This window comes from Triplophysa dalaica, chromosome 19, assembly GCF_015846415.1.
Source record: "Triplophysa dalaica isolate WHDGS20190420 chromosome 19, ASM1584641v1, whole genome shotgun sequence".
Classification (NCBI taxonomy): domain Eukaryota; kingdom Metazoa; phylum Chordata; class Actinopteri; order Cypriniformes; family Nemacheilidae; genus Triplophysa; species Triplophysa dalaica.
The window spans coordinates 8,812,047-8,836,259 of record NC_079560.1 but is presented as its reverse complement, the minus strand read 5'-3'; the positions used below and the strand labels follow the sequence as shown (position 1 = coordinate 8,836,259).

Genomic DNA, 24,213 nt, shown 5'->3' with positions numbered 1-24,213 from the left:
GACATAATAATATGTTTATTTAATTGTTCTAAAGTGTCCTATAAATTAAACATTTGTAGTGAATTTGATCAAAATCATGTTATTATATAGAGCTACTCAGACATCGGTGGCACATTTTAACACCATTACAAACATATTAGTTAACTTCACTGAGTTATGCAGCTACATCCAAAGATACACAAATTCTTGTAAGATTTCTTCTGAAGGTTAAGCAATATTGACACCTATTAACACAGCAGTCTTTAACTTTTGCCATGTGAAAAAACAGTAAATAATCCCATCACAGAGGCAGCAATCAGTCTTACTTTACAGTAAAAGCAGAGCTTTGTAAAATAAAGCTAAAGAGTAAAAGATGCTGAGAGCTGTATAGAAATGTTTCCCCTTTTAATTTAGCCTGCTAATGCTCTTGTATACACTTGAGCTATTTCTCAGAAGTCTTCACACAGCTGTAAAATGCACATAGGAATTAGAAGACTGATCCAGGGATAACCCAGCAGAAACACACTGATGGCAGAGCAGGGCTCGATGGTGTCTGTAAGGGAAGGTAAATTCAAATTTAAGGAGAGAAAAGAGTTGTTATGAATTTGTATAATAATACCATTGAATCTCAATTACTGTACCCAATTCAACAAACAGAGTCTTCTGGGACTTGGTTACTTTGCAAATGAAAGTAGTGTTCTCCGAGATGGTGAAGCCCATCATGGTCAGTCTGAATCCGTAGGGTTCAATCTCTGTCACAAATGTGTTGTGTCTGAATTTGGGGTCAGGCATAATACCAGAGATGTTAGTGTTTATGATAATCTCCTTGTTGCCTTTGGACATGGAGAACTCAAAGTCTGTGTGGTAGTTGGCTTTGGGCTCCAGGAGGCAGTTGACTCTGAGGTCAGTATCTTCCTCTTGACATACTGTAATAATAATCTCATCTTGACACAGGACTGCGCCGATCAGAACTGCAAATGGAAAATCATGTTTTTTTACTTACACATTTACAGTGTCAACATAAAGCATTACACATAGTAATGTATGCATGAAGTAATGTAATAAATAATATTTAAAATAAATTATGGATTCATTATTATTATTTATTATTATTATTAGTTATGACTTTATATTTTTATTTATTTTTAATAGTATAATCTTTTTAATTCTCCTACCTTCCAGAAATACAATCCACAAAAACATAGAGTTTGATGTGTTCATTGCAGAATGCTGTAGTGAATACAGAAAGTTGTTAACAAGCTCTTTGGGTGAAGAGCAAAACACATTCAACAATATGCACAAATGCATTCATTTATAAAATAAATTATCAGCAGTAGTGTGTCACTCCCATGATAAACTGTAAATAGTGTGGTCATGAATTTAAAATGAGCTTTAATATAAACCATCTGCAATACCAAAGGCTACATACTCTGAACTAGAAAAACATGTCAAATTTGCTTTAAAAACTTATTAAACATTAAACAAACCTGCATTTTAAAATGTTTTTTTCTGTTCAGCTGTGTGTGGCATCAAGGCCACCCATCTGCTCAACCTTCAGAAGTGCTATAGCTCCACCTATCTGTTTTACACAGCACTTTTTCCCCTCAAAACACAAACCTAATGTACCACTGCACTGCAGCAGCCCGTCCCAAGATGCATCCCTACAATATCATGTTTAGACAAATACAGTACATGCAAGCAGAAATGGAGAGAACATCTTTACATACTAAAATGTATATTCAGTCTCACCAAAGAGAAATACTCTGAGAATCATGAAGATTAATAATTTCCCAGAAAGATCATTTGCCATGCAGAATGTGCATTTTTTTTTCAAGATGAAAAGATGAGCTATAATTGTAATCCTTAATCCCAGATAAGAGAGCAAATCTTATTAGGAAATGCAGGGATATAATTCTGTTGTTATCCTGAGCAAGCATGACATCACAGTTTACAGATGGTTACCTTTCAGATACTCTACCAGAATGCTGTTTTAATCCCGGCCTGTGTTCTTTTTCATTTGGCAGAAGGTCCTTTCCTGTGTGTGATTCATAAAACTAGACCGTTATGAAGGGTGGAGGTTACCAGGATGAAAGCTGTGGATGCGGGACACGAAACAAGAGAGTGAAGGAAACTGAAGTAGCTGAGATTTGTCTCCCCCTACAGGATCAACTAGACAATGGCTTTTTGCAATGTCTGCATATTACGTTTATATATGTGCCCCAAAATCTGAAATCTGTCACAAAAATATCAAAGCAGCCTATTTATATTTGTTGTTACCATTGTTATATTAAACATTGCTGTTGCTGTTGATTCAGGAGAATATAAACAGTGGGTTTAGAGTAGGACAGGTTTTTTCTGAATATCTCTTCTAACGACCAAACATGAATCACACATACATGAATAGAATTAAATAGTTCACCCAATAGCATGATTCACTCTCGCTTGTTTGGAGTGTGTTATATTTACCGGATTTTGTTTGCGTTATGTTTATATTTAGATTTGATTGTGCAATATTATCTAATGATTTATTAATCTAATTCCTCAGAGTTCTTCTACCCTCGCATCAATCAATCATTTTGTTATATCATACTTTTTTGTGCTAAATATTAAAGGTGTAGTTTGTTGCATTTAAATTAGAAGTGATATTTGCATGTAAAAGACATTTGTCTTTCTTTTAAAAAAATGGATGCAGGTGGATTCAGTGCCACAAAGATTTCAGTCATTCAGTCGATTGCCGCACCTCAGACAAACACTGTTTATAGACAGGTGAATGACACACTATAGTGTTTATTGTTGCCTTCTCTATGTTGATGAATGATTGTTTTTAAAGTGACTGACATCTCCATTGTTTCCTTATGTTATTTGTCAAGCACTGGCAGTATATTGCTAAGGTAGAGAATTAATTCCACTGCTTTATTTTGAATTTTCATTTTCAATGCTGTTATAAATTCATAAATGCTGGCAAGGTGGGGGCGTGTTTTACATTTGAAAGGATTTCAGAGTATGCCATGACAACGTGCCCTTCACATCAAATGAAGAGATTAATTCAGTGGTACCATACAAATGTTACGCAGTAATTTATTCTCAGGAACTCCCTACAAATTAAAAATGACAAATATTTTGTTTTACATAACAACATGACAAATAAAATATAACACTATGAGACAAAAACAATTGGACAATATTCTCACAATATTCTTACGACCAAAAAAGGCTTTTATAACATTTGACTGTCTCTCTATGTTTTATAACATTCCTCTCTCTCTATCTCTCTCACTCTCTTTTCCTAGTACTTTTCTGACACTTTACAATCGTGTTAAATGGAACCAGTTCTATAGTGTTCTGTCAAATATAATGATAGTATTGACAACGATCAATTGTATGTGCATTTACTGACCACACGATGGAGGTCTCTTTTTATATTATACAACGTCCCGTAAAGTGAGTTGCCACAAGAACCTGAATGACTTCACAAATCAGAGTTTGTTAGCATGCACCAGCTTGTTGTGATGTTGAAACGAGTCCTGAACTGACGCGTGGTATGCTGTAGACGTCGCACAGTCTGCTCTTAGTCTATACCTACTTTGTTTTAGGTCGGACATCACTTTTTGTTACTGATGCACATTTAAACTCCATTAAGAACTGTGGTCCATTAATTTTATTGTTTTCGATCACTCGACGAATTAGAAAAGCACAACTTGAATTTCACTACTGGACTTTGCAGATACGGTCCAAACGTGTACTGTAACTGTTCAGAGGAAACGTCAAAGGCGCAAAGGACGTAGATGATCGATCCTGGACGACAGGGCAAAAAACACTCGAAAACTCTCAAGGCAGTAAGAGGACAGAGGTTGATACTGTGACTGTCCTCCATCCTACATTAATCTCAGTGGGTCGCGCTTTAAGCTGATTTATGGTCCGCTACCCACGCGCAGAAGAAAGTGTATCCAAGTGGCCTCGCGCGCAGTTCAAGTGAGTTTGGATGCGCGTAATTCTATTACAGATACAGACTAGTAAAAGCTTCGGATCTGCGCGTGGATACTGGATGTAGTAAAACAGCTGGACGTCAGGACATCCTGCTTTCCTGTGCCCTGGACAAACCTCAATAAATGGGGGAACTTGGATTAAGTTTTCTGCCAGTCTAAGCATCACGTTGTTGGCAATCGTTACATTTTAAACCAGATGATGATGTTGTTGAAGTTTATGCTTCCTCTGATGGCTCTTTTGAAATCAGGTAAGATAAATAAATGTCTTCATTTTCAACAGTCCTAAATATCAATATTTTAAGTATTGTTCTAGACGCTCGAACGGGTTTGTTTGAGATGGAATTTGTGGCTCCTGGTAGGCTTACATCTCCTATTATACACAATCAGATAAAAAGGTACCGAAGTTAAATTTTGTTTCTTCAGATTAAAAAAAGGGAGATGGTTCTTCAAAGAACCTTTGGCGGAATGGTTCTTTGTGGAACCCAAAACGATTATTCTATGGCATCGCTGTGAAGAAACTTTAAGGCACATTTGGTTTTAAGAGTGTGTATTTTCTTTTGTACCTTTGTAGAGGTACGAAACGATAGCATACACTTAAAGTCAAACAAGAGGAAGCCAACAACAATTTCAGGACCATTTTATCTTGAAGCAAAGACTGAACGTAAACCGTCATGAGCATCCCTTGATTTTACGAGCAATCTAACAATCAAACCCTATTGTTACGCAATGAAAAAAGTCTGAAAAGTATGTTCTTTTTCATTAAACACACCATCTGCGATTCATGCCGAAATGGCACACGTACGTCTGGTCGCTGTGATTGCTTTTTTATTTTTAATACATCGGCTTTGGGAATAAATCAATAGCTAGCAGTAGTCCCATATGTGTGCTGCGTGCTGGATTTGGATTAATCTGCATATCCGATTCCTACAACATTCATTTTGACGTCATGTTTTTAATAGACGGAATAATGGCAGAGTGTACATTCATTAATAGGCTATTGCTTTAATTTAAACAAAAAGTAAAGTGAACGCACATCTTAAAGCGTTTGTGCCCATTTTTACGTCACTTGCTGTCAAACTGAAACTGACTGACACGTGGGCTAAATACAAACGTATTTTAACATTATCATCCCTAACCAAACTGAATTGTCAAACACTGTTTAAGTGCTTCTCTTTATATATTGAATATGTTTTTATAAATTAGCTGTTGGTGAAATTGGTCTTTGAAAGAGCTTACTCCAGTTTATCATCCCAAAACATGGTGAAATTTAGTTTTGCCTGCATGTGAAATATCCCCTTAATGCCAGAGACAAACATTAACATTTTGTCAGTTCTGCCTCAAACGCATTCATGAATCTTATGAAATCATGCAAGCCAAGTTCCATAATAAATTCAAGCCATTTTTGCATTACAAATTTATTTTGGGATAGTTCCTCCTCAAATGTAATATATAGTTGGAGTAAAATTCGTTGGTTTTACAAGATTAACCTTTATGTCATAAAGATATTTGCCTTTATATTTTTTTAGTGTATGTGTTATTATTGGCTTAATGTTCTATTCATTTAATTTATAAATGTTATTTTATTTATTTATCGGATAATACAGTTTAGTCTTACATAGTTAAATTATTTCATATAATCCTGAATCGTTTTCGTATTCATCCAATTTACAGCTCTAATTAGAAAGAAATGTTGAAACACAATGTTTCTTTGTGTTTACATGCGTGCGAGAGGGTTGTCTAGCGTTGTGTGATCCTGCTGTGGCTGATCCTGACCCACTTATCACCCCCTTTACTATGAGCATCCCCCTGTAACTGCCATTGAGCATGCTCCCACCATCTGTTATGCCTTGGCCCGTTGCCATAGCGATACAGGCAGTGTTTTCTAAACTAGGATGATGTAGTTCAGGGGTAACAGTGAAGGGTCTGACTCGGCCAACAGGTCACAGTACTAAAGCCATGCTGTTGGCATAAATCAGTGCAGTGCATGTTGAGTAGTCCTCTGAGCTTGAGTTATGTTGAGCTGTGATTAAGATGAGGGACTTATCACTAAAATGTTTCAACAGTACCAGCCCACCAGCCGACAGCTCAGCAAATATCAGTCAGTAATGGATATGAACAAAAATCTGGATTAAGACTGGTCTGTCAGACGCAGAATGCAAAAAACAACTGATGTTGCCAATGTTTTTAATTATTAAGAAATAAATGTAAATATTTTATCAAAATAATATTTTGAAGAATGTTGGTAAATTGAAAATGTTAGTCCCTATTCACATATGGACACAAAACCAATGCAAGTCAATGGGGACCAACATTTTTCTTTTACCAACATTCTTTAAAATTTCTTCTTTTGTGTTCTGCAGAAGAAAGTCCTACAGGTTTGAAATGACAGGAGGGTGAGTTCATGATGACAGAATTTTAATTTTGGGGTGAACTATCCATTTTGAGCGATACCAGTAACCTAGACAGATGTAGAAATATTAGGGCGAAGAATAAACAAACAAAACTTTACTGAGAGTTTTGTAAGAGTTGAGCAATCCAACCACAAATCTAACTCTTCAGTTTATTGACGGTTTCATGGCAACAACATAAACAAATGTCACTGTGCAACGCAAACGTTTGTGTCATAAACATAACTTCCGTTACACATCTGCAAAGAATACAGTCCCTGTAGATTATTTCTGAAAACAATCAAAATAAAAAATAAGTAAATTACTTGCAATATAAAGTATGTCTAGTACAATAAAATTCAACAAATTGTTTATTTAATACAATTATTTTACAACAAAATGTGAATATAAATTAATATTAAAAGAAATTAAATATATATATAGCTATATTAATATCCACTAGCAATCAAACAAACACAGACCGGGTGTGTGTCCGTTAAAGCCCTATATAAGTTGAATGACAGATATTATAGTTTTGTCAAGTGTTTCAGAGTTGTTTTATTCCATGTATTGTCAGGGCCGCTGGTAAGCGTTGATAACCCTGCCTGATGGTATTACTCAAAGAGACGACTCTCAAAGCGACTCTCACGGTTTCCTGGCAAATCATATTAAATTTGATAGCTTGCTTAAGGCGGCTTACTGCTGTGTTGCTCAGCTCTTGTTAACATTACCTAGTAGTGTTATTAAAACGGAAGTGTGCAGTTTCTGTGCCATATGGTGTCACCAAATACTTTTATACAGTAAAAGATGATTGTTTCCAAATAGGTCCCTGAACATTGTCATTGGTCAACGAAACAGTCTTGACCCAGAGTCTTAAATAAGTCCCACATTGATTTTGAGGGAATCGGCATTAGACACTTCAGCTACAGTATGAATCTCCAAATTATGGGCAAGGAGTGTGTGGACATTATTATTGTTATTCTGTGTATATATATGGTTTTGATTAACTTATTACACAGTTAGTCTGCAGATGTCACCAGCTTGGCTTGAATTTTAGATTTAACAGCCTGGCTTTTAGAATAAAAGTCTAATGCTTAGAGCGAACAAATTGTGATGAGTATCGTGATGGACTGCTCTCAGGGAAATAGCAGTGCAGATAAATCATTGTTGAGTGCTGTTGTTGAATTTCTGATATCCACGTGTTTAGCCTGACGTCATGCAACAACCTATATGGAAGGCCATGTACTGTTGCCGGGTCCGAATGCTCTATCAGATGCCATAGGCACACAACAAAAAATGCTGATATACACTGATGGTGTCAGGATCGGTGAGGGAACATGGACAGAGGACTCAGGTGCAGACAGGGGGTAAGGGGTTATCAGAGACTTTTTAATTATAAATGACAAAACAAAAACCCACAAGGGTTTAAATATGGCAGATAGACGGAACACGGACTAACTTCACTGGACAAGATAAAATATAAACATTGACAATAAATACAAATGACTGGAATAGACTACACTGACTAAAGACAGGAACTCACCACATGAATCGAAATGAACCAGCACAGGACAGAAAAAACAGGGTTTTCTTATAAAAATAATCCTTATGTCATGATTTAACAAGCAGATTTGTGTTAGTTTAGAGATATACAGTACGAGATAAGGGGGAGTTCACCCAGTTATTATTTCTTCTTTATTTACTCACCCTCATGTCATTCCAAACCTGCATGACGCAAACAAGGAGATTTTGAAGAATGTTGGTATCCAAACAACATTAGACCCCATTGACTTCCATTGTATAGACACAAAACCACTGAGACATTAAAATAAGAGCCATTTGCTGGTTTTGAACAACAAGAGAATAAATACCTGTAAATGGATATGTAAACATATCCATTAAGTTAATGAGTTTTTGCATTCAGGTCTATTGAATTAATCTCAACCCCAGGTGCCACACCCAGTCCGTCCACTAAACATCTGATGTATATATATATTGCACACAAAATTGCAACTCCCTTTCCAGTAAACTCTAATCTGATTGGCTGACTTTAAAGCGGACCTAACATACAGGTTGTCTGCCAATCTCATAATAATCTTGAGTACCTAGAGAGTAGTATTGCATATGTCGTGTCTTCGAAGAGTGTTTAGTTTGATCACATTTATAAAAGATAGATACAGCTGTACGATTACTAGAAATGATGCTTAATTGAATATTTGGATCTGTTAATTTTTTCCACGGCTGTATATATTTATCCAAGTAGCTTTGTAGCTAAATAGAAAATGTCTTCCTCATTTTTCTTAACATATTGTGAAATCATCTTGTTCCCTGTCTGCTGGCATCATAGCTCGTCTGGTCTGGTTCGGACTGGTGAAGGGCTTGTTTGGACTGTTTGTGCTCTTGTGGTGCCATTAGCCGATCAGTGTTGGTCAATCAATAATGAATTCCTTTTCCTACAATTCCAACGTGATTGGTCACATGACATTAATGGCAAATTATGACAACCATGAGAAGACAACATTATCTTCAAAGCATGCCATCAGTTTGCACAAATAGCCCATTAAAATATATGCATCCTAATACTGCAAATGCATTTTCCTGTGTCAACACTTACATTTGTATTGTAATGTGATTTGCACGGATCTCTTTCGGAGTTGTTTATATGACTGAAGTGCATTTCCTATTGTATGTAATGCATCTATAATTGCTTATGTAGATTGAACACAGATTCTCATTCACATTGTATTTTTAATGATACACATGCATAGCAGTAGAAGTACTGATCTGCGTTTTAGTCTTGTAAAGCACACCTTTCTTTTTTATCGTGGGTGTATCAATCTATTATTGGTTTAATAAGCGTTCATTTATAAGAACACAGAACACTATGGATACAAAAGGTTAAAAAGTACAATTTATTTGGACCTTTTGGCTGGGCTACAGAAAACAACCTCTTCTGGTTTATCTCTGTCACTTCTAGAAGCTAGATCCTGCTCTATTGCTTTATATGACCTGCATTATACCCAGGGTGTTTTATATCACCATGACTTCTAGGCATGATTCATTGTGATGAGAGGAAAATGAAAGAACAGAATTAATTTCACTCTCTGTAAAGACCAACTTTGATAACTGTCTCACTAAAGTAGTGGAACGTACAGGCGCATATTAAAATCATAAATCTTCTTCAGCTTTCCTATGAAAATGGACAGGGCTTTCAAGATAAAAGAACCTGCGATAAGCTCCCGATCCCTGCCTGTATTTAACACAGAGCAGTAAATCAGGATAGAAATGTTTCATAGTTCAGTGAGAGTAAGTGACTTGCACAAGCAAGTTTTTATTCATTCTGAGTCACCTTTCGGTGGACCAAACCCAACAACGAGTGGTGATCTGTCAGACGATAATAAAGAGATAAATGCTTCTGATGTTGGCACTGCGAAAAGGCAAACATTTTTGTGTATTACATTTCTCTGTTTTAAAGTATTTCAGTAGTCATTTGATGGGCCATTCCAGTGTTATGGATGTGACATTTTCAGTCAAAACTTGAAGTATAAATTCTGAGAGAATGTACTTATTACGGTATATTGAATCATGCGTTTGTATTTTACTAAACCCCTAATGATAGAGGCCAGACATCAGAAAAATATAAGTATACACAAGTTTTCTATTTTAAAAGTGAGGAAAATTGATGTGTTATAGATGTGACAAAAAAGAGCGAACATATAGAAAGACAACATACTAATGGACAAGAAATGTCTCTTTTTAAACCATAAAACAGTTATTTCATTTGAATTTTCACGTGCCCATTTAGGAAGAATATGGACACTTACCTGACCATTGAAAACTATGCTTTAAGAAAACTTCTAGAGAGACTTCACGTGGGTATTTTGACCACTAAATATTGACCTCTGACCTATATCAGTATGATGAAAACCTTTGGTAAAAACTAGATCTTCAACTTAAGGTTGATATCTGCATGGAATTGCACATATATTGTGTTGAGCTTTCACTGTTCATATATGAGTTTGAAATGTTTGGGAGCTCTCAGCAGCACTATAATGCACAGCGAGGTGTTAGATGGACTGTAGCTGACATTCCTCAAATCTCTTAATCAGCTCAGAGACCAGAGCTCAGCCGTCCACAGACACAGTGGGAACTAATGGAGTCATATGTGTGTGACACTTTCAACTGTGAAAAAACTATATTTGATAGACAGGTTCGGAAATGTATGTATTTTTGTAGGCCAACCCGGAAATTAGCACCATACTGGTTCTCCCTTGACAGAAGGCCTGTACATTATTCCAATAGACTTTTGGAAGATCGCAAAAAACAAGCACTGTGATAAACAAAGGTTTTTGACACGTACTGTCTATCAAGATAATCTTTTTGCTATTTTTAAAGCCTAAATACAATCGCAAGTGAAAAGCTAACTAGAGGCTATAAACAGACTACACTGCGGTCTGTTGATATCAACGTCACCACCACCAAGTCTCTGTGAACTTTTTCAAACTTTATTAAAGATGTGTTCCCTTGTTATTACTCCATGACTGAATCCCCATTTGTGAGATTTCTAGGCTACATATTTGCGCGATGACGTCTAACACCCGAGGAAGTAGTCGCTTTAAGCAACTTGTTACCAACCGCCATTTTTGATCAGATCTTATTTCAGGCGATTTACCAAAAACCCATTCAAAAAACCTCTAGATTTTGGGAATCCGGAAGTGCTAAAATGCTAACTCGCTTCCAGGGTTTGCAAACAAAAATAAGTCATCTCATCTCTGAGATACTCTATTATTAGTAGCCCAAAAAGTTGTAGCGTACATGTAGAGGGCCACCTAATGGGGACTAACATGTTCAGACTCTGTTGCAAAACAAAAGTTTGTTAGCAAGCAGTGTGTGTTATGTCTGTCTTTTCTAATCGACTCACAAATGCAGGGAGAGGGACGGACAGCTGAACACCAGTTTGAACTGGGTTCTTGGTCTCCTTTGTTGACGGCAGGCTTTCACTTCTTATTAGCCTGTGTCGCTAGTTCAGTGACAGTTGACTTATGAAGCACAATCCTCTCCAGCCCTGTCAGGTCATCACGTCCAGATGACAAAACCTGTTTCAGTTTCTGTCACAGGCTTAAAAAGTCCTTGTTGAGAAACATCGTATTCTCCTACAAGAGTACAGCATCTATTAAAACCGGCTTCTGTGTATCATTTCTGGTGTTTTTCAAATTTCATCTCGCTATCTAAAAATGTCATCTTTTAATGAAATATTTGTTAGTTTGACCATTTAATGAATAGGATTTTTCAATTAGACTTTTACCAAAACTGTGTGTTTCAGCGTTCAAATGATTCATAGTTTTGATAGTTGATTGTATATTAATGTAAAACAAAGGTGTAAAAAATGCAGACATGCTAAAAAAAGCCCTGTGCATAAATAGTTCATCTATAAAATTACAGTTTTATAAATGAATAATAATTATTTATTTACTTTATAGAATAATTATTATTACTAAGGCATCGTTTTGAGTCGTCTAGTACATTCTATGCATGTTTTCTACATTTTCAATGCCTGCTCCTGCTGCGGGGGCTGGAAAAGGGGTGTGGTAAAAGCGTGTGATGTAGTGGATGATGTCAATTCCGTAGCATCTCTCTGGATGTCTTTAATTCGATATCTACAAAATTGCAGGTATTACTGCGGTTACATGGGGCAACTGGATGATGTTCTGTCTCATGGGGTTGAAAGCAGCCCTGAACTTCAATATCCTGAATAATGTAATCTGCTGCTATTACTGACCTCTTCTGACCGGTCGTGTGGCGGCCCTCGATTCAGCAGGGCTTTGCTGTATTCGTGCTGGCACTTATGAGCCTTAAGCCCGGGAAAGCCTGACTCCACCCCTCCTGTCTACTCTAATCCAGGACAGGATTTCTGCCTGCCAGTGACTCACATTTGTTTAGTTGTTGTTGTTTTGTAATAGATGTCCCTATTGAGCAAAGATTTGAAGACGACATTTCATATTGTTACATTTGTCTGTCCTGGATACGACATGGGACAGGTTTTCTGAAAGGGATATGTGAAGTAAGGATGGGAGGGATTTCAGCTTCATCAACAGTACTTTTGGTTAGGGATTGTCTGTATCACACACGCATCTTCAGGTAAACACAAGATGTGTTTACAGATACCCTTTAGCCAGGGCGGTAGAAGCCTCTGGGCATCTTATTGGAGACACGGTTCTTAAACCATCCTATTTTTAGATAACTAGATTTAAGACCCATCTCAGCCTCAAGGAGCTGTGGAAGCCTATTTACACTGTGGAGAGCAACTGTAAAGAAGCACATATACACGTGTCAATACTGCTGTCCACCAATACAGTGGCTTTGTAAAACACAAGAAGTCTCTTCATGCCAATTGCTAAAGACAACCGTTAGGGAAGTTGAAGAGGTAATTCTCCCACGCACTTCTGAAACAGATATGGCTAAGGTTAGATTTCTCTCTGGTCTGGGGTAGATAACTATGAAATTGATGGAGTAAAAGTCTAATAAAAATTAGAGGTACTTATTGGGTAAAAATAAATAAGCATTCTGGAAATGAGGTGTTTTATTTGCTGTAAGTGTAAAATTTAAAGAGAGTAAAATACTACATTGTGATCTTAAGTTCAGGCGTTGAATTTTTTTTGTTGTTTGACATCTTAATATCATATATTGCAGAGAGGCATCTAACATACAGCGGCGCAAAAGATGTAGAGACCATTTCAAAATAATTTTTATTTTTTCTGAATTAACTACTTTATAGGTATGTGTTTAGGTACACTTTTTATTTTTGATAATTTTCTGTGAATTTCTTACATTTTTCCCAAATTTCGAATTAAAATATTGTTTCGATTTGCATTATTTTTGCTGTTGCAGAAAATGAAAACTGGAGAAAATATGCACTGTATTTTTACAGACTTCAAATACTGCAAAGAAAACAAGTTCATATTCTCTTTTAAGCAGTATAACAATATATAGAAGTAATATTTCTACATGTATTTAGGTAAATAAAAAAAAAATTGATTTGCAAACCTCGATTTTAATCAAAGTTTTCATGTCATGTTTTCAGTCATTCAGATTGCTTTTGGATGACTTTATGTCACTCCTGAGGTTTGATTTTGTTAAAATTCAACAGACACTAGACTGGAATGGCCACAACATATATAGAAATGCTGATTAAATGATTAAATTAAAAAGGCTACATGGCTGTATATCCACAGTAATGAGACCCTTACTGTTATTCTTTCATTTCTCAGGTGTTCATGGTCAAATGGTCCAGGTGGACAGCAGTAAATCCGGATTTGTGGGTTCACAGGTGGAGCTTTGCTGTCAGTTTGTCAACAGTAACCCACCTGTAAAGATCTCCCAGGTCACCTGGCAAAAAGTTGTTAATGGCACAAAGCAGAACGTGGCCATCGCCAATCCCGCCCTGGGATTGTCGGTGCTGCAGCCCTTCAAAGAGCGAGTGCGCTTCAAAAACCCTGCCGTCCATCAGCGCACCCCTTCCCTGGAGGACACCACTATCATCTTTAACAAACTTAGACTGTCTGATGAATCTGCTTATATCTGCGAGTACACCACTTTTCCAGCTGGAAACAGGGAGAACACGGTCAATCTCACTGTTTATGGTATGTGATGGATTGTTTTATTAGGAGAGTACCAAATCTACATCATGTTTCCCAGACCACAAATGTCGAAACCACAAGCACATTTATTATTGAGTGAATTTAAAGGATCAGTTTACTCAAAAATATTATGTATATCATGGTTACTCTTTATGAAATACATGACATTTCATTTTCGCAGTAAAGGGATAGTTCACCCAAAAAAATGAAAATTCTGTCATTTTCTCAACCTCGTCATTTCACATCTGCATGACTTTCTTTCTTTTGCAGAACACAAAGAAGATATTTTGAAGAATGTTAATAACCGCCGTTGTTTGGTTACCAACATTCTTCAAAATATCTTCTTTTGCGTTCTGCAGAAGAAATAAAGTAATACAATATGATTTCCATTTTGGGTGAACTATACCTTCAAACAAAATTGTTAGAAGCCAATATTGTGCTGCAGTGAATTTTCCTATAATTTTGTAACAGTCACATGCAATGTCCCCCAAAATAAGTAATGCATTTATATGCATATCATTTTCCAATGAGGCCTGTCCCTGTCCACTCTTCACAATGATATTTCCAGGAACCCAATTAGAAAGTAGTCTATGACATTGCTGAATGAAAAGCAATGATTACAAAGTAATATTCTAAAGAGCTTGCCGTAATCCAATGGCTGAATTCAGTGCAGTAAAAATGCATAATATGTTCTAAGCCTCCATATCTGTCCTTCAGCTCGGCCAATGATCCAGATGAGTCTGTCTACAACGTCTATAGTGGCAGGATCCAAAGATCTGAAGATGACTGTTGCCACATGCATCTCAGCCAATGGAAAGCCACCCAGTGTGATTACATGGGAAACCAGTTTAGATGGCGAATCAAACACCAAGGAGATACGCAACCCAGATGGCACGTTCACAGTTCGGAGTGATTACTTGGTGGTTCCAAGTCGAGAGATACACCAGCAGCTGCTCACCTGTGTCTCCACGTACAATGAAGAGCCATACACAGACAGCGTAACGCTCAACATTCAGTGTAAGAAAGCTTACTGTTGAAATTTGTTATCATTTACTCTCCACATCGTTCAAAACCTGTATGACTTTCTTTCTTCTGCACAATACAAAAGAAGATATTTTATAGAACGCTTGTTACCAAACAGCATTGGCCCCCATTGACGTCCATTGTATGGACTCAAAACCATAGATATATTTCTCAAAATATCTTCTTTTATGTTCTGAAGAAAGATTCAGATAGTGGTTCTGAATCAGTTTTATTTTTGGGTGAACTATCCTTTTAAATACCTTTAACGCTACAATTCTACACTTTTTTATTCCTTCTCTGCAGATGAACCAGAGGTGATAATAGAGGGCTTTGATGGGAATTGGTATTTGAACAGAGAGAATGTTCAGCTCACCTGTCTGGCTGACGCCAACCCTCCCATCTCTTTGTTTCAGTGGAGATAGTACGTAAATACGTGTCTTTAAATTCTGTGCAGATCTATCTGTCATTATAGCAAATTAGGACATAAACCCCATGCTTTCTTCTTTCTAGCTTGAATGGCTCTCTGCCAAGTTCGGCAGAACTCCGTGACGACGTGCTGATATTTAAAGGTCCTCTAACCTATGACATTGCCGGCACGTATGTCTGTGATGCAACGAATAGTATCGGGACAGGCTCAGCATCCGTTGAGGTCACTGTCACGGGTAAGTTATTTCCGCTTCCTTCTGAAACAAATGCATGCGACTGCCGAGCTTGTCCGCTTTTGTGCAAGTAAATGACAGATAGATTTTTCCTCTTTCATCCTTGACTGCCGTTGAAACATCCATGTATACACTTTCATGCTATTCTTGTGTTGAAACTCTTTGTTTCATTCTTTGGCTATGAGGTGTTTTTGAATTCTCTTGCTGTGGGGCAATACTTTGCATGTGGCTGCAAGTCGTCCACACATACCTTCCTGAATATACTTGTTGGCTTTGGTTTTCAAATCATATTTTTCTCATCGCATGCTGTTAACATAAGGTGTGGTTTACTGTGTGTTTTCCTGTACGTGCATGCTCATGTATGAATGGTGGGTCTGGCCTGCAGCATGTTTTGATCTCTTTGGCTGATTGACAGCCTCTCGCATGAAACTCCGAAGAAGAATGTAAAGAAAGCTATTCCAACAAATCCACCCCTCCTTGTACATGTGTCTCTTTTCTTAAAGACAATATGAAATTGGAAGATGTGGAACATGAAAGTTGGAAGTTTTGTGACTTAGTCCATTGACTTTAAAGCTGTCTGTATGCTTCGTGTTAAATTGACAAAATTACAGTGCTGTGCACAAGTCTTAGGTTTCTTATTCAGCAATGTTCAGCAAAGCGTGTTTAAGCGTGGTGCAATGATCATATGTAATTATTTTCAGTCGTTTCATAACAATACACACAGAAAATAGAGGAAAGTTTATGCCCTATAAAAAAAGAAAGGTTGAGCTTCTTCATTAGTGTTTCCCGAAAAGAGTTCAAGATGTGGTATTAAGGGAGGTCACACTAAATACTGACTTTAACCTACAAAAGCCCTTCTGTACAGATTTTTTTATTTCGTGTACAAATTTCCTGAATTTTCTTTTATACAAATAAATATACAAATAAAATGTAATAGATTTATTAAACATTTATTTGGATAGTCATTAAAACAACAAAGCTGATAAATGGCCTAAACATTTTTCCCAATAGTCTACATATTAAAAATGTAATATCTTACAGAACACTAGAACACAAATATGAATGACTCATCATGCACAATTCTGTCATCATTTGCTCAATTTCTTGTCAATTCAATTTAAACCTCTTTGACTTTTTTTCATTTGCAAAACACAAAAAACATATTTTGAAGAATGGTGATAACCGAACAGTGGCGGTAACCATTCACTTCTATTGTATGGACACAAAACCAATGCAAGTCAATGGATACTGCCGTGATTCAGTGTTTTGCAGAAGAAAAAAAGTAATACATGTTGAAATTACAAGAAATTGAGTGTATGATAACAAAAGTTTGGGTTGAATCATGCCTTTAAGAACCATTTCCTTTTTTATATCATGTAAAGAACCTTTTTGATGTTTAAGGTTCTTTATGGGACCATACAGCCAAAAATGTTTCTTCTATGGCATTGTGAAGCACCTTTTATTGTACTGTACTGTAGTAAAACTATTATTAACTTATGGAATATATAGTTTTACAACGAAAAAAAGAAACAATGATCAACACCGACTAGTAGATAGTAAATCAAATCATGGTTCATAGCTAAATTTAAGACTATTCATGAACTAGCTTTAAAATGTTAAACTTGCGTAAAAAGCAATTTCATGGTGTCTTCAAAAATCCAATATTGTAATACTAAATGGAGATGCTTAAATGCCCCTTTCTTTAAGTGAAGCTTTCATACCCTCTCCCCACCATTTCGTTCCCTACCCAGATTTCCCTAGCTCCCCACATGAGATGTCTCAGAAGCATCACCAAGCAGGGATCATCATCGGCGGGGCTGTTGTATGCGGCACAGTCCTGTTGGCAGCCATCACGCTCCTGATAGTGTTTTTATATCGCCGGAGATGCAAGTTTAAAGGAGATTACAGTACCAAGAAGCAAATCCTTGGCAATGGCTACAGCAAAGCTGGAAGCCTACAGCCGCACGCCTCCCTGCCTCAGAGTCTGACCTTCTCTGAAGATTCAGATGAAGAGAAGAAGCTCGGCCTTTACAGAGGCTCCAGTATTTTAGGAGAAATCGCACACGAGTTCCACAACTACCCTGATAGCAGAATGAAGACTTTTCACACGGGATTGAATCAAGACAGTGTGACATGCGGATGCAATGAGCAGACTTATACATATGAGTATGGATCTGAAATGGAGGTTTCAGTGGACATGGTTCCTCAGATGGATGGTTCGGTCATCTCCAAAGAAGAGTGGTATGTGTAGAATTTGAAAACTTTGAGATTCACTGCAGGGTCCTTGTCATTTATCTTCGTCTTAGCCCTCTTTCTTGTCATCTCCTTCCTTTTGAAGCAGATGTGGGATCATGTGAAATTGACTTTGGGTAAGATTTATGCACATGAAAATCAAAACAGTATGTTTAGGGACCGGATATTGTTTGGCCATGTCATTGAGTTTGCATGAAGGGATTCTGTCCCTTTGAGATGGATGGGAAGTTTTAAAGAGAGAGCATGTCTTGATGCACCTTTGTATTAAAAAAGCAGGTTCATCTCTGTATTCTGTTATAATAAAGGACCTTTAAAACTGTACTATAACCTCCAAACTGTGAAAGTCTTGTGGACACTATTTTGTGCATGATTCATGAAAATATTGCCTTTATTTGTTGTTTTGTGTTGTTGGTGTTCTTGAAACATAGTAGTGACTTGCTGCTTTAATTTTGTATCTTATACATCTGATTTTCAATGAATTGTATTTCACGACAATGAATAGTCAAATACTATAACTATGCGCTTATGATGATATGTAAGTTACCAACAAATGTATTTGAACATTAATACCACTGATTCTCAGTGATTTACTGAATGCATCAGTAGCTGCAATCTAAAATATGATTGCTTGCATAGTTTGATGTTATTTTAAGTTATTTAAGATAACATTAAATACAGTACATTACACTGTATAAATGCTTTAAAATGCTTGGTGTAAAATTATGTTACTCATGATGTGCTGTAAATTATTTAGAACGTATAGTTGACAAATAAATGTGTCCTATGGTGTGACAGCAAACTTTAGAATAATAAACTAGCATAAGAGAGATTTATCTTCATTATTGTTTTATATTATAAAAACAGATATTGATAATATAAATGAATATGTTATTAACAGTTTCTTTTTCTAAATTGTTGCTATTTCACACCATAGGACACATGTATGGTATATCAATGTAGTTGAAAGGGCTTGTGTTTATTGGGTATTTAGAGGTGTCACAATATACTGCCGTTTACAATAACTATGACATTAGTATTTATCAATATCATGTTAATACTAAATGTGTTAATCTGGTGCCAGTTTCTGGTTGTCAAGGATATTATCGTTTCAAAACATTAATGTTTATTGAAATAAAAATTGAGATAAAAATGAACATGAAGTCAGAGCTGAATGGGCAGTGCTCCGCCATGTGGTGCGGCTACGCATCGGGCGACCCGAGTTCGATTCCCGTCTCGTGGTCCTTTCCCGAACCCAACCCCTTCTCTCTCCCACTTTGCTTCCTGTCCTCTCTATCACTAAGCTGTACAATTAAAGGCAATATTTTTTGTGTGATTTTTATCGGCCAAAAGAAAACACACAAAATAAACAAGAATCAATGAATTTGACTGACTTTGACTGATCGTTTTTATTCTTTTAGCCACCATAATCATGTTTTATGACTCTTATATTGTGACAGCCCTTATAAGAGATGTTTTTACAATAACAATGGAAATTGTGCCCTTAACTGTTGGTGCGATATAGTTTGTGCAGCACATCATCTTGTTATTATTGGTCAATTTATTTTTAATCTTGATGTGTTTGTGTAATTGTATTATCCTGCCAAGACAAATATACTAATATACAGTGTTTTGTTTGTGCTGTTACTTTTTAAATTGTATTTATTCTGAAAGCACTTTTGTAAACAAGTCTCGTAAAGCCTCAGCTGACAACAATAAAAACATATAATTCCCATATACTGTACAAGTTAATGAGGATCAAGACCGGAATGTTTCTAACAATATCATCTTGTGTTTGAATATAAATAATTACTTTAGTCTTCATTTCCAAAGTGAGCAGTTTAAATGTTGGGGTCATCTGAACCAAACATTCTATTGCGGTATGGGTCACTTATTTGAGGCTTGTTATTGTCTGTTCCTGACTGGAAACATTATGCCATTAACATCTATATTACCGCTATTACAACCCACGACAACATGTCTCCCTTTCATTGGCTGGCATTGTAATTGTACGTACACAATGGCCTAAGGAAAAGCTCCCATGAATACCTTTCATTTGTTGCTATGAGTTTTCGCACAAAAGAGGGGCATGTGTGCTAATGTGAGCCGGATCTGTGCTTTTCTCTCACCATCACAAAACAATAGGAATTAGATGGGCCATACAAAAGAACTATTATCAATGATGGTGTCGCGAAAAACATGTTTCAGAGGCATGTCATATGTCTCCTTTAAGTTTTAAGTGTTTCAGAATAGTGTTAAAAGTAATGTTATGTAGCCAATATGGTGGAATTAGCAAGGAGTTTATTTTGTCCCGCAGAAAACCCCATGCCACTGAGTGCAGCGGAGAGGGTGATGGGTGTCCTTGGATGGGTGATCGCCCTGGGCATCATACTCAGTATAGCTGGCACAATTTACTTGGTGAACAAACAGCACAAGCACACGGGATCAGACAATGATTCGTGAGTACTTGTTTTGATTACAAGGTCAAACCCAAGGCCTGCATCTGAAGGAGCATTCATTCATTTTCATGTCTTCAAATGAATTTTGTCACATCTTTGTTTTTTTTACAAAAAAGATCTTAATGTGTTTTGATGTGGAGCATGTTATGAATCATTGCCCGTAATACACATCATCTTCAGGCAATAAATTAAGACTCAGCTAAGCTTTTGATGAGTCATAGCGTTACGTTACCAGTTTGACATATGCGGATGTTCTGCAGATATTTTCATTTAAAGTAAAAGTTCGATGAAAATTCTCTCATAACTTACTGTCCAAACTTGTATGACTTTCCTTAATTAAATACCAGTGAGCAGTTTAGCAGAAGCATTTTGTTTATATTAGGCTATACATTATTTAACTCTTGGAGCACTGTCATAAACATAGAATCCATCTTATGTTAGCAGTAAAAATATAAAACATTATACAGTAGGCTATATACAATTTACTGTATATGTTTAAGATGTGAGGTCTATGTTGGCTACAATGAAACATTTCTCAATGCTTCTCCATAAACTGTAGACAAGACAGAATACAATAAACATATAACAATAGCCAGAACTGCTAGTGACATAAAGTTTTCAAGTGACACGTTACAAAAATAACAGCACATAGACCCCTGTCATTGATATTGTATGAAAATTGGCATATGTGATAAGCATTTGACAGAAATTTTCTAACATTTCTAACATAGTTACAAAGAACGGCAAAGTAAACTGCCTCTCTGTTATTGCAGGAACAGTTCTTCCCCTGCCCACAAAAAGCCTTCGTCCTCTAAAAAAAAGAAAGCAGCAGATGACTTCCAGGTAAGTGAGCACTCAGTCAGGCCACAGAAACACCAATGAAGGCCCCGAGCATTTTATCAGATGAATAAATGGACTAATGCACTGTGGTCGGGCTTCCGACCTGAATAGAGGTACTGAGGCTTTAATTATAAACCTGCTGCGCCTTAAGCTTCAGAAACAGTGAGCAATGTGCGCTCCCTACTGGTGAAGCCACCAAAACAAGAATGACTGCCTTTTGAATGTTGAATCCTAATGCAGTTGACAAACTATCATATTGAACATTTAAATAAACATTATAAATGATTTGAGTTGTGCATATTTTAAATGTGTATTTGTTTTATTAATATGTTCATTTATAACTTTGGTGTATTAGTACCAGTAGTGTGCTTGAAAACTCCCATAGAATCATTTTCTGTCTGACCTGTCATCTTTTTCACATAGGGCCCCGGGAGGTTCTATGACGAGCTCCCGAACACGGCTGACTATGTGAGTTACCGCTTGGCTTGTAACAAAGAGGATTATCCGGAGCAGCACTCTCCACCCATTCAGCCTCCTCTGACCTTTCTGCCTCACAACCCCTACACTCATCACAACAACCAGACCGCCGCATTCACCTATCCCACACCCCCAGGACCCATCTCAACATACACCTTCCCTAAAGAGCAGTATGTATGAATCAAAACCTCCCTCTGTCTCTTTTCAGTTGGTGATTGTATGCAATTCTTTCATATTTTTTTACATTATGTATATCTTCAAAGTTTGAAACATTTTAACACATTATTCCTGATGTGAAATTGGACTTGCGTTCATATTTTCAGATTTATATAATAATGCTTGGATTTATTTTCTCAAAGTAGGTCAGTGGTCTTAAAGGCTCATATTATGTATTTTGTTATGCATCACTGCATTGTTTTATGCCATTTCACATTTTTATTGTATTCATTTTTATTTAAAAAAAATGCTGCTTTCATAATATGGTGTTTCTTCAACTATTGCAACTTTTATTTCCCTGGGCTTGGTATTGTTTTCCTTTTTGTTGAGGTCATATTACAGCTTGTGTTTGTCTTGTTATCATTTGCCTTCATCATATTTTTTGTTAAACAACCCATTAGTGAAACGTATGGCAGCCAGATCTACAACCCAAGTAACCTCCATCTGTGAAATGCATATTTAAATATGCTCTATATGTGTGATTTTTTTACATGCCCGTGAAGGTGAAATGTTTGTCTAGATCTATGAAACTCTGTGGTCATTTGTCCATATTATTGTTTACATTACGCTTTGTGACAAGTACTTGCATACTGTGAAATAATAATTAGCATATATATAGTTTAGTACACGATACAGTATTATTTTCTCAAGACAGATTACACAATCAGTGACCAGCTGGTTGTTAAGCAGTGAAATGTATTAATCAATATTGTGATTTATTTCTTTTTCTACTAATAAATAGGCTAAATATTAACTTCAATGTTCATTGTGTTTATTTTTATTTTTAATACTGATTGAAAATTATGCTGTATTTATTCAGTTTTTCAGTCTTTTTGAGGAAGTAATTGTTTTGATTATACAGGACTTCAACTGAAGTAATAATCTGAATTTTGTAAACATACATAATGTATACCCTCTGCCATAAACGCGGATCACAGTTGGTTACTGAACTGATTTGTGCTAATTGCCTAAATTATGAATTTCTTGAATATGTATGTGTGTGTTTAGGCAAAAACATGTCAACCAAATGTCACTCAATACAGAATAACAACCTTTGACACACAACCATAGACATAACATTTCTCTGGCCACTTTATGCAAACGCATTGTTGCGTAATACCTCATTGACTTGCTCATGGCACGCATGAGTGTGAACTTCTGTGCCCGTGACAGTTTGTACAGGAGAGTTTGTCCACTTCACATTGCGTAATTTGAGAAACTCATGAATGAATGTAGAGAGCCACTTGAGCACCTCTACTCGGCTGATCTGTTTGGCGTAGATGGAAACATGACTCACAGCATAACTCTGACCTCAAACTCAGAGTTAAGTGCCTCAGGGTAAAACTAAACAACAAATCCTATAATCCAAATTAAGAAGATGACTTATGTTTGTGATTTTATTTTTCTGTCCATGAGTTTTCAAATGCATATTATTCTCATTGTTAAACTCACAAGAAACTGAACTTCAGAGTAAACTGCAGAATTTTGCAGAATGGAATTTGTGTCATTGATAAACTTTTACAAACAGCCCAATTGTGTATTTTTTATCCAATGTTTTTGACAATTTTTTTGAAGTTTTCATCCTCCAGTACTATTGTTGTATTTAACACATTTATGTTTAAACCCAATTCCACGTACTTTATGATCAACACAGAAAAGTAATACTTATGCAAATAGTATCTGAGCCCGTTCATTTCTTATATAAAACGGTGAAAATATGTTATACAAGACAAATAATATTTGCCTGGCAATTTGTTGTTGTCAGGCAGTGAATTTTTATAATATGGATTGATTTACATGCATGCATTTAGCAGACACTTTTATCCAAAGCAACTCACTTTCATTTATTCTATACACAATTTTTAATCTATATATGTGTTCCCTGGGGATTAAATTTACATCATGGATCAAATGTTTATTAAGTTCCTCGTGGTCTAACAAATGCTTCCATTGTATATGCTGGGTTGATTATGTAACCCTAAACCACAATAAATTATAACTCAACATCTCTGTATCTGATTGAATTTGTCATCATGAAAAACAAACATCTGCTTATTTCCACAAAAAGGAAAAAAATCATGTTTGGGACACTGCAGGTATCAGTGTTTCCTCCCCATTTGAGTGATGGAATGTTAGAATGGCCATCTATCCGCCTCCCTCTATAATGGATGAGACGCAGCAACCGTCATGCAACCTAAACCTTGTCTTTCTACTCTACCCTGCACTATTCCTGTGTGTGTTGAAGCTGGTCTATGAATTATTCAAGCCAAATCAGTTTAGAGAGTCTCAGTTCCCTCTTT

At 36.4% G+C, this 24,213-nt stretch overlaps 2 protein-coding genes across 3 annotated transcripts; one reads left to right on the top strand and one right to left on the bottom strand.

Annotated features, from left to right (window-relative positions):
- Window positions 1–30: 30 nt before the first annotated feature.
- LOC130408373 (thy-1 membrane glycoprotein-like) lies at window positions 31–2,088 on the bottom strand. Its single transcript, XM_056731864.1, has 4 exons — window positions 1,942–2,088; window positions 1,155–1,209; window positions 621–950; window positions 31–532 (listed from the first exon to the last, which is right to left on the bottom strand). Exons 2-4 carry the CDS (start codon window positions 1,198–1,200, stop codon window positions 429–431), a joined length of 480 nt encoding a protein of 159 aa, XP_056587842.1. The 5' UTR covers window positions 1,201–1,209; window positions 1,942–2,088; the 3' UTR covers window positions 31–428.
- A 1,435-nt stretch (window positions 2,089–3,523) lies between these two features.
- On the top strand, window positions 3,524–22,667 carry nectin1a (nectin cell adhesion molecule 1a). 2 transcript variants are annotated; one of them, XM_056730178.1, is made up of 8 exons: window positions 3,524–4,213; window positions 13,621–13,992; window positions 14,707–15,006; window positions 15,316–15,433; window positions 15,523–15,674; window positions 20,239–20,380; window positions 21,154–21,223; window positions 21,644–22,667. In XM_056730178.1, the coding sequence occupies exons 1-8, from the start codon at window positions 4,162–4,164 to the stop codon at window positions 21,875–21,877; spliced, it is 1,440 nt and encodes a 479-aa protein (XP_056586156.1). In that variant the 5' UTR covers window positions 3,524–4,161; the 3' UTR covers window positions 21,878–22,667. The 2 variants fall into 2 exon arrangements, with proteins under 2 accessions (XP_056586156.1, XP_056586155.1); XM_056730177.1 differs by lacking the exons at window positions 20,239–20,380; window positions 21,154–21,223; window positions 21,644–22,667 and adding an exon at window positions 17,423–19,656.
- Window positions 22,668–24,213: the final 1,546 nt, after the last annotated feature.